The sequence below is a fragment of the Cervus elaphus genome, chromosome 5 (genome assembly GCF_910594005.1).
Source record: "Cervus elaphus chromosome 5, mCerEla1.1, whole genome shotgun sequence".
In the NCBI taxonomy this organism is placed as follows: Eukaryota; Metazoa; Chordata; class Mammalia; order Artiodactyla; family Cervidae; genus Cervus; species Cervus elaphus.
Genome location: NC_057819.1, coordinates 112,735,824 through 112,752,433, shown reverse-complemented (window position 1 = coordinate 112,752,433; position 16,610 = coordinate 112,735,824). Strand labels below are relative to the sequence as shown.

General features: G+C 47.2%; 1 protein-coding gene and 1 pseudogene across 2 annotated transcripts; both read left to right on the top strand.

The window, feature by feature from the left end:
- The first annotated feature begins 2,623 nt into the window (after positions 1-2,623).
- On the top strand, positions 2,624-3,217 carry LOC122693237 (annotated as a pseudogene).
- Positions 3,218-14,223: 11,006 nt separating this feature from the next.
- GJD3 (gap junction protein delta 3) lies at positions 14,224-16,610 on the top strand. Of its 2 annotated transcripts, none has more exons than XM_043904481.1 (2): positions 14,224-14,326; positions 15,086-16,610. In XM_043904481.1, the coding sequence occupies exon 2, from the start codon at positions 15,090-15,092 to the stop codon at positions 15,942-15,944; it is 855 nt and encodes a 284-aa protein (XP_043760416.1). In that variant the 5' UTR covers positions 14,224-14,326; positions 15,086-15,089; the 3' UTR covers positions 15,945-16,610. The 2 variants fall into 2 exon arrangements, with proteins under 2 accessions (XP_043760416.1, XP_043760417.1); XM_043904482.1 differs by having other exon boundaries at positions 14,261-14,340.

The following is a 16,610-nucleotide window of genomic DNA, read 5'->3' as shown; positions in this document are numbered from 1 at the left end:
CCTCTTCACTATTCACTATAAAATAGCTTTGAGAACTGTTTTCATCATTTTCTGATGTCCCTCATAACTCCTGGCCACAGTGATAGTTCCAAGAGAAAGGCACCATGACTAACCGGGCCAAGCAGATTTTTCCCTAAGCTTTTAAACATGGGTGCTAAATTCATCTTTTCCACACTCAAAAGGTGTTGACCTTCCATCAATAAATAGCTTTAAATATAAATTCCGATTCCCTACTTTAACAATATTTTGATAATCCCATCAACTGCTTGATGATATCAGTAAATTATATTGGGACAATTGGCTAATCATTTAGAGGGGGAAAAAATGCTAGAAAAGCCCAACCCCTTCTCATCTTACAGGAAAGTTAAAAAATAGACCTTTTTTCCCCCCTCCCCCACCCACATTGCACACATTATGCAGGATCCTAGTTCCCTAACCAGGGATCAAACCTCTGCTTCCTGCATTGGGAGCTGAGGGTCACTCACTGGACCACCAGGGAAATTCTTCACATAGACTCTTAACTATCAAAAACAAAACTGAAGGGACTTACCTGGTGGTCCAGTGGTTAGAAAATCTACCTGCCAGTGCAGGGGACCTGAGTTCGATCCCTGGTCCAGGAAGATCCCACATGCCACGGAGCAACTAAGCCCCTGCACCACAACTCTGAAGCCCACCCACCTAGAGCTTGTTCTCCACAACAAGAGAAGCCACTGCAATGAGTAGCTCCTGCTTGCCTCAACTAGAGAAAACCCAAAAGTAGCAATGAAGACCCAGTACAGCCATAATTTTTTTTTTTTTAATTGAAGAAGTACTAGAAGGAAAGTTACAGAGGGATAACCATCCTAAACACATCCCCAAGGGTGGCATTGACAAAGAATGGAAAATGAGCCCTTTTATCGGAACCTGGACAAAAAGGTCAAGCTCTTTGTCCCAGCAGTTATCACCTTAAGAAATTTAGGAGAAGGGGACGTGTGAAAATCGATGTAAATACAAAGGAGAGTTTAAGTAACGCAAGAAATATCAATGTCTTGGTTACAACATAATTTTACAAAATGCTTCCATGGGGGAAAGTAGGCAAAGTGTTTAATCTCTAGGTCGGGAAGATCCCCTGGAGTAGGAAATGGCAACCCACACCATATCTTGTCTAGAAAATTCCGTGGACAGAGGAGGCTGACAGGCTACAGTCCATGGGATAGCAAAGAGGCAGACACCACTGAGCACATACACACATGGAGGCAAAGTGTACAATCAATCTTTATTTTTCACAGCTACATGTAAATCTCTAATATCACACAAAAAATGTTACATACAAAGGTGCCCTATTAAAGTTTCTATAATAATAAAACTGAAAGTAACCTAAATGTCCAACAAGAGACATCTAGTAAAACAAATTATGGTACAATGAGGAATACCAAGTGCTCACCAAACGATCATGCAGGGACTTCCCTGGAAGTCCAGTGGTTAAGACTCCGAGCACTTACCTGGTGGCGTAATGGATTAAGAATCCGCCTGCCAAGGCAGGGGATTCAGGTTCCATCCCTGGTCTGGGAAGATTCCACATGCCGTGGGGCAACAAAGCCCGTGCGCCAGAACTACTGAGCCTGAGCTCTAGAGCCCTCGAGCTGCAACTACTGAGTCCATGTGCTGCAACTACTGAAGCCTGAGTACCTAGAGTTCACGCTCTGCAATAGCAGAAGCCACTGGAATGAGAAGCCCACGAACCACAATGAAGAATAACCCCACTCACTGCAATTAGAGAAAGCCGGCACAGCAGCAAAGACCATGGCAAATTGAAAAAAAAAAAAAAAACTCATTCCAGTGCAGGGGGTGTAGGTTCAATCCCTGGTCAAGGAACTGAGATCCCACATGGCATACAACCAAAAGATTAAAAAAAAAAAAAGTCATGCAGATTATTTGACTTGAAAAGATATTTAGGGCATTGCTAAGTGAAGAAAGCAAGTTGCAAATTAAAGGTGAAATCCCTGTCTGGTGTGTATACATTTGCTTATAAAATGAATCGTGGGAAAGTGGGAGAAAGGCATATAAACCTTTGGGAAGAAAAAACATCAGAAATGTTTCCCTTCAGAAACCAAAAGTTCTCTCCTGATCATTAATGTACTTGCTAACTAAAAAGACTTCAAGTGAATTCAGTCCTTGACAGCAACCAAGACCCAGCATAGCCAAAAATAAACTAATTTAAAATTTCTTTTTTTAAAAAATGGCAAATTTTTTAAAAAAAAATCTACAATGCAGAGGACTTCCCTGGTGGGCCAGTGGTTAAAACTCCACGATCCCAATGCAAGGACCTGGTATCCATCCTTGGTCAGGGAATTAGAGTCTGCATGCCCTAACTAAGAGCCCATTATGCCAAGACTAAAGATCCTGCATACCACAGTGAAGACCCGGCACAGCCAAATTAAAACAGAAGCTACAATGAGGTATCACACTAGTCAGAAGAGTCATCATCAAAAAATCTACAGCCAGGATTTCCCTGGCGGTCCAGTGGCTAAGACGCGACAGGCATGCTCCCATTGCAGGGGTCCCGAATTTGATCCTTGGTTGGGGATCTAGATCCCACATGCCACAACTAAGACCAAGTGCAATCGAATAAATATGTTTTTTAAAAATCTACAGCCATCAGACTAAGAAGGCCTGGAAACGTAGGGGCCACATGAGCCATAGCCTCGGCTACATCAGCAAACACCAGAAGTACCCAGGAGGCTGGGACAGTGCTGGTGGCATTCATCACCACAGGCTCAACTTCAACAAATATCACCCAGGATACTTTGGGCAAGCTGGTATGAGGCATTACCACTTAAAGAGGAACTAGAGCAGAACTTCCCTGAAGTTGAGGGTGATCCAGTGTGGTTGGGACTCTGAGCATCCAGTGTAGGGAGTATGGGTTGGATCCCTGGTTGGGGAACTGAGACCCCACATACTGTGCAGCCAAACAAAAAAAAGAGGAACCAGAACTTCTGCCCAGATGTCAACCTTGATAAATTGTGGACTTTGGTCAGTGAACAGACATGGGTATAAACACTGCCAAGGACAAGAGGAGCTGCTCCTGTCGTCAATGCGGCGCAGTTGGGCTACTAAATACAAAGTTCTGAGCAAGGGAAAGATCCTAAAGCAGCCTGTCATGGAGAAGGTTAAATTCTTCAGTAGAAGAGCTGGGAAGGTTAAGGACGTGAGTAGGGCATGTGTCCTAGTAGCTTGAAGCCACATGGTAGGAGATGCATTAAATGTTAACAACTGCTTTAAACAAATTAAAAAAAAAGGTCTACAAATAATAAACTCTGGAGAGAGTATGGAGAAAAGGGAAACTGCCCTACACTGTTAGTGGAACTGTAAATTGGTGCAGCCACTAAAGAGAACAGAATAAAAGTTTCTTAAAAAACTAAAAATAGAGCTACCATATGACCCAGCTATCCCACACCTGGGCATGTACCTGGAGAAAATCATAATTCAAAAAGATACATGCAGCACTATTTACAATAGCCAGGACATGGGAGCAACCTAAACGTCCATCAACAGAGGGATGGATTAAGAAGATGTACATACATACATTGGAATATTACTCAGTAGTAAGAAAAGAGCAAAATAATGCCATTTGCAGCAATATGGATGGACCTAAAGATTATCATAGTAAGTGAAGTAAGTCAAAAGAGAAAGACAAATACTATATGCTATCACTTATGTATGGAATCTTGAAAAAAAAGGGGGGGGGGCAAATGAACTTATTTGCAAAACATAAGTAGAGTCATGGATGTAGAAAACAAACCTATAGTTACCAAAGTGGTGGGAAACTGGAATTACTTTTCCTGATGCAACACACAGCAAGATTTCCAAAGATCCTGAAGCTCTTTGTCCACATGTATCCATCTTTGTTTTGCTTTGATGGCTACAACTATAAACTGCAGGAGAGCGTATGGACAGAGAACTTAGAGACCTGCTGAGAGGTATGACACAGGAGGATGAGCAGATACGGGTGAGCCCACTGTCTTGTCCTCAGCAGCCATGCTCCACACTGTAATCATGTGATGATACTGAACCTCGACAGTAGCTTCCCAAGGTCTGAAACAGGGGCCACAAGACAGACTAGCACATCTTTTCCCCGGGCTGCAGCTTTTGGTAATAACATTTCGTATAGTGCACAAAACTCCCTTCTGACAGAGTAGACAGGTCTTTCATAATTGTGCAAAATCACAGTGTTAATTTAACAAGTGAATGGGAGGAATTCCTTGCTTTCAATACATGCTCTGTGGAAGCATGAAAGTTCAGTTCAGTATCTCAGTTGTGTCCAACTCTTTGTGACCCCATGGACTGCAGCATGCCAGGCTTCCCTGTCCATCACCAACTCCCGGAGCTTACTCAAACACATGTCCATCAAGTCAATGATGCCATCCAACTATCTCATCCTCTGTCGTCCCCTTCTCCTCCTGCCTTCAACCTCCCCCAGCATCAGGGTATTTTCCAAGGAGTCAGTTCTTTGCATCAGGTGGCCAAAGTATTGAAACTTCAGCTTCAGCATCAATCCCTCCAATGAATGTTCATGATTGATTTCCTTCAGGATTGAGTGGTTTGATCTCCTTGAAGTCCAAGGGACTCTCAAGAGTCTTCTCCAAGACCACAGTTCAAAAGCACCAATTCTTCGGTGCTCAGCTTTCTTTATCTTTATGGTCCAACTCTCACATCCATACATGACTACTGAAAAAACCATAGCTTGACTAGATGCTTTGTTGGCAAAGTAATGTCTCTGCTTTTTAATATGCTGTCTAGATTGGTCGTAGTTTTTCTTCCAAGAAGCGTCTTTTAATTTCTTGGCTGCAGTCACCATCTGCAGTGATTTTGGCACCCAAGAAAATAAAGTCTGTCACTGTTTCCATTGTTTCCTCATCTATTTGCCATGAAGTGATGGGACCAGATGCCATGATCTTAGCTTTTTGAATGTTGAGTTTTCAGCCAACTTTTTCACTCTCCTCTTTCACTTTTAAGAGGCTCTTTAGTTCTACTACACTTTCTGCCATAAGGGTGGTGTCATCTGCATATCTGAGGTTACTGATATTTCTCCCAGCAATCTGATTCCAGCTTGTGCTTCATCCAGCCCAGCATTTCACTTGATGTACTCTGCATATAAGTTAAATAAGCAGAGTGACAATATACCTCCTTGACGTACTCCTTTCCCAATTTGGAACCAATCTGTTGTTTCATGGCTGGTTCTAACTGTTGCTTCTTGACCTGCACATACAGATTTCTCAGGAGGCAGGTAAGGTGGTCTGGCATTCCCATCTCTTTAAAAATTTTCCACAATTTGTTGTGATCCACACAGTCAAAGTCTTTAGTGTAGTCAATAAAGCAGAAATAGATGTTTTTCTGGAACTCTCTTGCCTTCTCGATGATCCAATGAATGTTGGCCATTTTATCTCTGGTTCCTCTGCCTTTTCTAAATCCAGCTTGAACATCTGGAAGTTCTGGGTTCACATACTGTTGAAGCCTGGCTTGGAGAATTTTGAGTATTATTTTGCTAGCGTGTGAGATAAGTGCAATTATGTGGTAGTTTGAGCATTCTTTGGCATTGCCTTTCTTTGGGACTGGAATGAAAACCGACCTTTTCCAGTCCCGTGGCCACTGCTAAGTTTTCCAAATTTGCTGGCATGTTGATTGCAGCACTTTCACAGCATCACCTTTTAGGATTTGAAATAGCTCAACTGGAATTCCATCACTTCCACTAGCTTTGTTCATGGTGATGCTTCTTAAGCCCCACTTGACTTCACCTTCCAGGACGTCTGGCTCTACGTGAGTGATCACACCATCATGATTAACTGGGTCATGAAGATCTTTTTTGTATAGTTCTTCTGTGTATTTTTGCCACCTCTTCTTATTATCTTCTGCTAATGTTTCTCTCCTTTGTTGTGCCCATCTTTGCATGAAATGTTCCCTTGGTATCTCTAATTTTCTTGAAGAGATCTCTAGTCTTTCCCATTCTATTATTTTCCTCTATTTCTTTGTATTGATCACTGAGGAAGGCTTTCTTATCTCTCCTTGCTATTCTTTGGAACTCTGCATTCAGATGGATATATCTTTCCTTTTATCCTTTGCCTTTAGCCTCTCTCCTTTTCTCAGCTATTTGTAAGACCTCCTCAGACAACCATTTTGCCTTTTTGCATTTGTTTTTCTTGGGGATGGTCTTGGTCACTGCCTCCTGCACAATGTCACGAACCTCCATCCATAGTTCTTCAGGCAGTCTGTATCAGATCGAATTCCTTGAATCTATTTGTCACTTCCACTGTATAATTGTAAGGGATTTGATTTAGGTCATACCTGAATGGCCTAGTGGTTTTCCCTACCTTCTTCAGTTTAAGTCTGAATTTGGCAATAAGGAGTTCATGATCTGAACCAGTCAGCTCCCGGACTTGTTTTTACTGACTGTATAGAGCTTCTCCATCTTTGGCTGCAAAGAATATAATCAATCTGATTTCAGTATTGACCATCTGGTGATGTCCATGTGTAGAATCTTCTCTTGTGTTGTTGGAAGAGGGTGTTTGCTATGACCAGTGCGTTCTCTTTGCATAACTCTGTTAGCCTTTGCCTTGCTTCATTCTGTACTCCAAGGTCAAACTTGCCTGTTACTCCAGCAGGTCTTCCCAACCCAGGAATAGAACCAGAGTCTCCTGCATTGCAGATGGATTCTTTACCAACTGAGCTTTCAGGGAAGCCCATTCCAGAACAAACATTGCAGTTACTGGGGAGAGATTTGCAATGCACCATGGGGTAATGGCAATCCACTCCAGTATTCTTGCCTGGGAAACCCAAGGGACAGAAGAGCCTGGAGGGCTACAGTTCATGGGATTGCAAAGAATCAGACACAACTGAGAGACTAAGCATTAGCATGATGGGGAAACTAACAATCCCACCTTCAAGAATATCCATGGAAACCACAATTGTATCTTCTCTTGCTGGATGGCACAGAGAAGTTTGAATTGGATGGAGAAATAATTACATTACCACCTGTATGGTTATAGAATTCCGGGGCACATATTCAAATTATGTGCTTTGTAATGGTCTTTGCTAAACAAAAAGCATGAAGCAATAAACATGAAAAGGCTAAAAATGAGAACATAAACACATACCTTTAATAAATTCCAAAGAAAAAAGTTTGGAGAGCTACATGGTGGAGAAGAGTTCTGGCAGAGGCCTACACTGTTGGTGGGAGGTAAGTTGGTGCAGCCACTATGGAGAACAGTATGGAGATTACTCAGAAAACTAAAAATAGAGCTACTCTATGATCCAGCAATCCCACTCCTGGGCATATGTCTAGACAAAACTCTAATTCAAAAAGATACATGCACCCCTATATTCATAGCAGCAGTATTCACAATAACCAAGACATGGAAAAAAACTAAATGTCCACTAACAGATGAATGGATACAGAAGATGTGGTACATATATACAATGGAACACTACTCAGTCATTAAAAGAACAAAATAATGCCATTTGCAGCAACATGGATGCAACTGAAGATTATCAGTAAGTCAGTGAAGTAAGTCAGAAAGACAAATAACATATGATATCACTTATATGTGGAATCTAAAAACCAACCTATCCACAAAATAGAAACAGAAATAGACTCACGGACACAGAGAATAGACGTATGGTTGCCAAGGGGGAAGGGGCTGGAGAAGAGATGGAGGAGGAGGTTGGGGTCGGCAAGTGTAAGCTATTATATATAGATCAGATAAACAACAAGGTCCTGCTGTGGACAGGCATGTCCATGAATGGAGCATGGGCAGCTACATTCAATATCTTGTGATAAATGGAAAAGAATATTTAAAAAATGCCTATGTATGTATAACTGAATCACTTTGCAGTACAGCAGAAATTAACACAACATTATAAAAAAGAACTATACTTCAACTTTTTAAAAAAATTTCAGTCCACCTTACATGATTAAACCGTTTTGAGTTGGGTAAATGACTCTACATACAAACTTGAAGGTAAAGATAGAACGATAGAAATGATCAAGCAATCAAACTCACAGTCTTAATGATTTTGTGTTAAATTTAGGAACATTTCGTAATCATTCAGAATGTGTTTGTGTTACGTATTTTTTAAAAGACTTATTTATTCATTCATTTATTTTTAGGCTGCACCACATGCGGCATGTGGGACCTTAGTTCCCCAACCTGGGATCAAACGTGCCCTTCCCAGACTGGAAGCACAGAGTTCCAACCACTGAACCACCAGGGAAGTCCCTGTATTACATATTTTTAATGTTCCTAATGTTTACAAGAATTTAAGTAAAGAAATCTGGTAGATAAACCCTGTAATTTCAATTTATTTATTTATTTTTTTGCTCTTTCAGTGTAATTTCAATTTAAATATGTAGCATATTTTTAGATGATATTTTAACTTTGGGGGAGGTGTGCCACACAACTTGCAGGATCTTAATTCCCCCACCAGGGATTGAACCTGCACCCTTGGCCGTGAAAGTGCAGAGTCCTAACCACTGGACTGCCAGGGAATTGTCAAAAGTTTAACAGATTTGATTAAATTTGTAAACACTACCATAAAGTTGAAAAGAACTTGAATTTGTACATTTGGTTTGTCAGGTTTACAGAAGTTATTTTAATGCATCAGAAGATAATCATTTGCTAGAGTTTTCAGTCCTATCAGGCACTGGAAGTGTTTGGAAATTTAATTAATCAGGTTTGTAATTAGTGTCCCTTATGTAGATTTAACTTAAAAATTATAATTGATGTGAAAGAGCAAGTGAAAATGATTATTCTTATTTTTACACTCAAATTATATTACCTGTATAAAATAGCAAAGTGTATAAGTTGAAGACTTAAAAAGGAAAAAGTTAGAATTTTTCTGTTTTAATAAACTGAAACCCAAATTCAAACCCAAAGATACTGATTTTGTGTGCAAAAGCGTCCTTCAGACATCAAACTCAGATTGGTAGGAACAAGCCACTTTGCTCTATTTCATAAAGAATGGGAAAGAGGCAGTTGTTAAGGGGGGAAGGATGACCAGACTGGATTGTGGAGGGACAAGAGGGTGAAGGGAGAGGAAGAGGAAAGAGAGTTGCCAAAAGAGTTGGAGAGAGAGGTGTAAAAATGACTTTTAAAAAGTCTTAATCACCCTCATCACTCCTGCAAAAGAATTTCAACACAAACCAACATTACTTTTTTCTTTTTAAATCAACTTTATTGAGGTATAATTTACATACATAAAATGCACTCACTATAAGTATACATATTGATGACTTTTGACAAATGCATACCCACCATCACTAACAAGATATAAAACTTTTCCATCACTCCCCAAAATTCTTAAGTGTCTCTTCAATCCTGACCCCCAACATTGATCTGATTTCTACCATTATAGGTTAATTCTACCTATTCTAGAACTTTATATATATATGCTTTTAACTTCATATACATATATATGTATATGTATTTATGCTTTTGTGTCCAACCTTTCATTTGACATCATGTTTTTGAAATTTAACCATATTTAGGTATCAAGTAGTCATTCTTTTTTTTAATTGCTGAACATTATTCCGTTGTAGGACTTCTCTGGTGACTCAAACAGTAAGGAATCTGACTGCAATGAAGGTGACCCAGGTTCTATCCCTGGATCCTGACAATCCCCTGGAGAAGGGAATGGCAACCCACTCCAGTATTCTTGCCTGGAGAATTCCATGGACAGAGGAGCCTGGTGGGCTATAGTCCATGGGGTCACAAAAAGTCAGAAACAACTGAGCGACTAACACACACGCACACACGCGCGCGCATTCCATTGTATGGATTTGTTTATCCATTCACCTGTTGACGGACAGTTGAGTTGTTTCCAGTTTGGGCCCATTATAAGTAAAACTGTCATGAACGTGAGAATACAAACCTTGTTTATAGGCATATTTTTTCATATCTCTTGGGTAGATACCTAGAAGTGGAATTGTTGGTTATTTAATAAATCTTTGCCTTTCTAAGAACCTGCGGAACTTTTCAAAGCAGCTGTATCATTTTACACCACCCCCCCTTACATTTTTCCTCAGTAATTTCTGGAGTCAGATTTGTTTCTTTTGAGTAAGGCAGTATCTTCAGTGGCCTCAAGGTGGCCCCAATACATCCCGGTGAATGCAAAAGATATTTTAACTGGAGGAAAGGAAGCCGAATCCATAAGTGACTTTGTCTTCTAGTCTTTCTGTAATTTTCCAGGACCTGGTGGGCAGCACTCCTTTCCACCCAGGAGTATCGCTTTCAGGGAGGGAGTTACTTTGGTCTGCCCACCAACTGATCTGGAGTCAACCTGATCCCACTTCTGCCCCAGGGTGATGGAGAGCGGGTCACCAGTCCAGCAGCAGCGATTGTAGCAGCTTACGGATCTCGGCAGTTATAAATATCAGCTATTCAGAGCTCTGGGGAGGGAAATGGGACTTGGAAAGACGCCTCTTGATAACAAACCTGTCCCCTTCCCCACCTCAGTCGCAAAGCAGTTTCTCTCCTCCGTCTTTCACTCTAGGCTTTCGAGGAAAGGAAGAGGAACTCCCAAGTCTCTTTGTCTCTCAGATGAGGCGGCCTGCAGGGCCCAACCACCCTCAGGCCCAGTTATCGTCCTTACTGAACAAAGCTGCCACACGTACAACCTAGAAAAGTGTGACCTGGGGAAAGAGACAGGTGGGGCCTCCAGTTGGCAATAGTGACTCTTCTGCCCAAGGACGAGAGCAAAGGCTTGGCAGAGGCATGTGAATGAAGGCGCACTGGTTTGGCAGGACCTGAGGACAAGGTAGACTGAGGCGGCCTCCTCCTTCCTCAGGGAGCAGCTAGTGGGGGCAGACCTGGGGGAAACCGACTCTGCCTGACTCCCCATCTCAGTGCGGAAGGTGAATACTAGAAGTGGTCTTCTGACAGTCAGGGCTACATTCTCGCTTCTTCTACGCAAGGCCACTGAGAATAAAGACGCCATCTCCCAGGCTTCCTTGCAGAGGGAAGACCAATGATATGTGAGCAGGTGGGTCACGTGGCAGCCTCTGGGGACTTTTTGGAGAGATGTTCTTGCGGCCGCTTCTACCACTTCATCGCTTTCTCCCTCCGCTGCCTGGAATATAACTGATAGATTCTGTGAATCCTGCAGGAGGGGGCTACACCCCAGGAGGGGTCTGGAAGGAGCCGACTGCCCCCTGTTTAGGACTTTGGGGCGCAGAGCTGCTCTGCCCGTGCTGAACAGCCCCCGCCCTCCTTTTATGTGAGAAACAAGCTTCCCTCTGTTTTGAGCCACTGTTTAGTATTTTTGCTCTGACAGCCGAACCTCATCTTAAATAACCATAGAGCTAAGGGAGGAAGTAATGCTGGACAGGGAAGCAGGTCCCAGCTGGTGATAAATTGCAGAGCCTGAGGGGTCTATGGGGAACCAAAGGCTGAGGACAGAGGGGAGGAGGCAGAGAGCTGGGGCGACCAGTGACCAGATCATACGGTCTGGAGGCTTTTCAGACCAGCCTGGGGACCGGCTTAGAAACTGCGCAGCTCTGCGGGGGCGGGGCTGCAGCGGACTTGAGGAGTAATCAAGGAGAAGCGGCCGTGCCCCCTGCCTCTCACCCACTCTTCCCTCCTGTTCTGTTTGAGCTGGGGCAGATTTTCACCATTAACCGATTTTGGAGTTTTCTTTTCTACCCAAGAGTGGGCATTCTGATTGCCGATCTCAGACTGAATATTCGCTTAAGTGATCACAAGCCCTGGAGGAGATCAGAGGGAACAACCGAGGCGTGGAGCCCAGCAGCGTCATCCTCTTGAGGCAGAGAAGATCTGCACCCTCTAAAACCCTTCCACCCCAATTCACTCATTCAGCCACCACACAGATCTACTAAAGTGCCAGGAACTGTCTAGGCATTGAGGGCAGGACAGTATATAAAGCACCAAAAATTTCTGCCCTCCTGGAGCTTCCATGCTAATAAAGGAGACATGCTACACAGAATAAATAAGAAAAATATGAAGTATGTTATCCAGTGGTCAGTGAAAAGGAAATAAAGCTCAGAAAGGAGATAGGAAGTCAGGGGTTAAATTCCAGTTTGGGCAGCTAGGAAAGGCCTTACTAAAAGGCAGCATTTATGTAAAGATTATTTTAAATGTTAGAGGGACACAGTGGAGAGAAAATATAGTTGTGGGTTGCTGAAGTCATGGCTATTAATTTACCAACATGTGTGTGCCTGCCTATGCGTGTTCATGTGTGATGGACTTGGGAAGTGGTTCCACAGTCCAATGGACCAGGGTGAGGTGTCTGGGATGGAGACGGAGTGTGAACCAGTCTGAGCCCAGCCCCAGACGGCGAGTTGGGCCAAGAATGGGGCCAAGTGCCGCCAGCTCTGGGCAGCATCAGTGACACCTCCTCCCAGGCTGGCACTATCTGAGAAGGAGGATGGGCCCCAGAGATTGCTGAGTCTCCTGTGTCTGGCCCTACGGTATCAAGGGCTGGGGACAATGCAGGGGAACCACGGCTCCACGGTTCCACGTCTCCCCCCTTGCCCACCTGCCACCTCTGCCACTTTCCGCTCTCCACAGGCAGATGAGCCTGCTCTGATGAGGATTTTTCCAGGCTGGGCTGGTGGGCTGACCGGGCAGTGGCCATGAAGTCAGGGCAGGGACTATTCCAGGGGCGATGAGGCGTGTCCCTGGGCCCCCATGGCTGGGGTCAGGGAGCAGTTTTTCCAGGAGCAGGTGGAGGTAGGGATTGGGGAGGTCGCCGGTGCCCCCGGCCCATATCCTGTTTTTGGAATGGGCCCCAGCATGTGCTTTCCTTTGGACTTGATCCAGGCTAGTGTCTCCCCACCCAGGCCCAGTCCCTAGGGAACCCCAGCACTCCCGAGTATTAACCTAGGGTTTTTCCAGGCAGGGCTGGGCCGGAGCCAGTGTGGGTGAAGGACACATTTCCCACCCCTTCTTGAAATCGGGCCAGGGGTCCCCATCAGCACGTGGAAAACCAGACAGGCCCCCATGGCCGGAGAGGAGAGAAAGTGTCACCAAAGAGGTGAGTCCTGGCATGGCTGCCACCAGCCCCACACAAAGCCCTGGGGGCTGTCAGGCCCTGGGAAGTCCAGGCAGGCTGGAACCGGGACAGTTCCACCATGAGCTTCAGAATGTGGGCTCCAAACCAGTGAGGCTGGGTGTGACGCCAGGACCCTCTCTTTCTTGCTGCGTGACTGTGCCTTAGATCCTCTGAGTCTCAGCTTCCCATCCTTGTCAGGAGGATGACATGAGCTAATTCTTATGATGAGTGGGGCCTGGGGCCCAACCCAGAGCAACTGCACAGACGAAGGAGGAGAACGGTGTGGGTCCAGACTCCTGGGAAGGCAGAGAGGACAAATGAGCACTTAACCTGGGAGTGTCCCCTCCCTGGCCGCTCAGGTCACCCTTGGTCATCCTAACTGCCCTTCTCTATAGGACAGCTTCTCCAGCTACCTAGAGCAGTAGAAGATGACTCAGTTCAGAGCCTTGTGAGGGAAAAAGAAACCTTTCTATTTACTTTTCATATTATAAAATGACATGCTCATTACAGTAAATCTGGAAGTTACAGAAAAGCAGGAAGGAAGCAAAAGCTTTTATTCAAGTCCCAAGGCCAGACACCCTTGATACCCTAATGTTTTTCCAAAAGGGAAATTTTTCTGGGCTTGGGGTTTTTTTGTTTTCTGTGACATGGTTGGGACCTCAGCATTAAGCTGCAGAGCTGGAAGGGAACTTAGGGACCAGCTGGCCCAGGCTTCTTAGCTGACAAGCCAGGAGACTCTGGCCCAGAAGAGCTAAGTGACTTGTAATGTCAGAGCTTGAAGGAGAGTTAGCAGGTGTCTGCTGCTGCTTAAAATACCAGTGCTACCAACACCAGCATCAAACCCCGCGCCAGCCCTGAAGACCGCCTTCAGCAGGGACAGTCACTTGATAGTGGAAGGCCTAGGCCTTCCAGTTAGGAGAGTCTGTTGGAGATGGGCTTCCTTCAACAGGGATGTAGCTCTGGGTAACCCCTTTCCTCATTTCCAGTTGGGGACTCAGCCCTGGGATGGGGGTGGGGGTGGGGGGATGAGGGGATGGGAAGGGAGGGCTGGCAGAGTCCAGCAAGGGGCGTGGCCCTGGGTCTGTTCCCAGGGGTGGAGTCAGTCAACAGGGTCACCCTGTCCCTTTAAGAGAAGGGGGAGCACTAGCCCCTCTCAGCCATCCTGTCTTATCATCCATCCTGGCCAAATCCAAAACGGAAAATGAAAGAGGGACCAGGAGGAACAGGTCCCAACCATCTCCCAAGGTTCTTCACTCGGCTTTAACATCCCAGCACCAGCTGCAGGGTGAGTGGTTACAGGTGAGGGTCTGGGGGCCTGTGGGACCTGGGACGGGGTTGTCGGGGAGTCTCTCGGGAGATACGAGAAGCTGGAATCAGAGGGACACCAGGGAGGAGATGCGAGGAGGTGGGCCAGCATTCCCACCGCACAGATGGTAGGGGACACTTAGGACAATGGATCCTGATGGAAGTGGGGTTCCTTCCCTTTATGTCCACTCCCCAATTCTGAGAGGAGTTCACTGCAGTTTAAAAGAAAAGGAGGGAGGCAAGAGAAATGGTGAGCGGGGAAAGAAGAAGGTGAATCCTTCTGGGTCTGCTGGCTCCACTTCACCCAGAAGTACCAAATTGGGTTGGAGCATTGCATTCAGGGCACCATTCTTGCCCACAGAAAGTATCCCGGGGCACACGAGGGCGCTGCTGGGTTTCTGCTTCCACACAGGTAGTCAGAGGCTGGCAGGGCTCATCTCCGAGGTCCTTTCCCTCCAACCTGGACTCGGAGGAGCGCAGGATCCAACCCAGCAGCCCCATTGGTGTCTGACCAGAGCACCGAGGTGGAGCTCCTCCCCAGCGCCCAAAGTTGAGACTCACCTGAGCCCCCTAAGCTAAGCCCTTTGTTCCCTGAAAGCCCCGGCTAAAGCCGGGTCTGGCTGACCCCCTGGCTCACCTCGAAGTTAGAGGCGGTCCAGCTGACCCCACCCCGATGGGCGCGGAGGTCTGGGACCCTGGTCCCTCGGCCTCTGACTGCCTGCCCCGCGTCCATCTCCAGCGCCATGGGGGAGTGGGCGTTCCTCGGCTCGCTGCTGGACGCCGTGCAGCTGCAGTCGCCGCTCGTGGGCCGCCTGTGGCTGGTGGTCATGCTGATCTTCCGCATCCTGGTGCTGGCCACGGTGGGCGGCGCCGTGTTCGAGGACGAGCAGGAGGAGTTTGTGTGCAACACGCTGCAGCCAGGCTGTCGCCAGACCTGCTACGACCGCGCCTTCCCCGTCTCCCACTACCGCTTCTGGCTGTTCCACATCCTGCTGCTGTCGGCCCCCCCGGTGCTCTTCGTCATCTACTCGGTGCACCGCGCCAGCAAGGAGCCGGGCGGCGCGGACGGCGGGGCGGGGGCCCCGGGGCGCCCGGGGGACCGCCGCGCGCGCCGCTGCTACCTGCTGAGCGTGGCGCTGCGCCTGCTGGCCGAGCTGGCCTTCCTGGCGGGCCAGACGCTGCTCTACGGCTTCCGCGTGGCCCCGCACTTCGTGTGCGCAGGTCCCCCGTGCCCGCACACCGTGGACTGCTTCGTGAGCCGGCCCACCGAGAAGACCGTCTTCGTGGTCTTCTACTTCGCGGTCGGGCTGCTCTCGGCGCTGCTCAGCGTGGCCGAGCTGGGCCACCTACTCTGGAAGGGCCGCCCGCGCGCAGGCCGCTGTCGCCAGGCCGCCGAGCGCGACAACCGCTGCAACCGCGCGCAGGAAGAGGCGCAGCAGCTGCTCCAGCCGCCGCCCGCCTTGCCCACGCGGCGCTCGGGCACCGACCCCTACGCCCCGCCCGCTTATGCGCACGGGGCGCCGGCCGGTGACAGCGAGGGCGGCAGTGGCCGCAGCAAGGCGTCGCTGGCCACCATCCGCCAGGACCTGGCCATCTAGAACTGCCTGGGGCGGGAGGTGAGGCCAGAGGCCGGACCCCACCTCCCCGGAGCGAGAAGTGTCTCCTCACCCGCTGTTGGCAGGATCCCCTGCCAGCAGATGACACGCAGGGCGCATGGCAGCACCCATACTTCCCAGCGGAGCTAGGGACATCGAATCAACTAAGGCCTGTCCTTGGTGCCCTGATCCAGGCGGAAAGGAAGGAGGCCAGGGAGGCTGAGAGAGGGTGGACCAGAGGAGGGCAGAGTCAGTGGAGAGTGGAGGTTCTGGAGGAGTCCTGAGTGTTGTACTGGAAAGGAAAACAGCTGTGATACCAGCATCCCCGGGGGCCTCTCCTTGTTCTGACTGAGGTGTGGCCTCTGCTGAGGCTCTTTGTGTACATGCACACTCACGTATACACACATTCGGTGTGAGCATAGGTGCCCTCTCATTTGTAAAACCTGTGTAAGCACTTTGTGTGTGTGCATCCATACATATATATCCTGTGTGAGCTCTGGATGTGCACACGTGTGCATATGCACATGTCCATCTTGTGTAGGCTCTCCGCACGCACGCGTGCCTACCCCTGTGTGCGTTCTGCATCTGTGCGTGCAACAGTGTGCCCTGTGTGAGTTGTGTGTGTGATCTGTGACATGCCCTGTGTGGGTGGCCAGGATCCAGGGCAAG

Coding starts and splice junctions, on each gene's coding strand:
- GJD3 (XM_043904481.1), top strand. CDS start 15,090: ATGGGGGAGTGGGCGTTCCTCGGCTCGCTGCTGGACGCCGTGCAGCTG.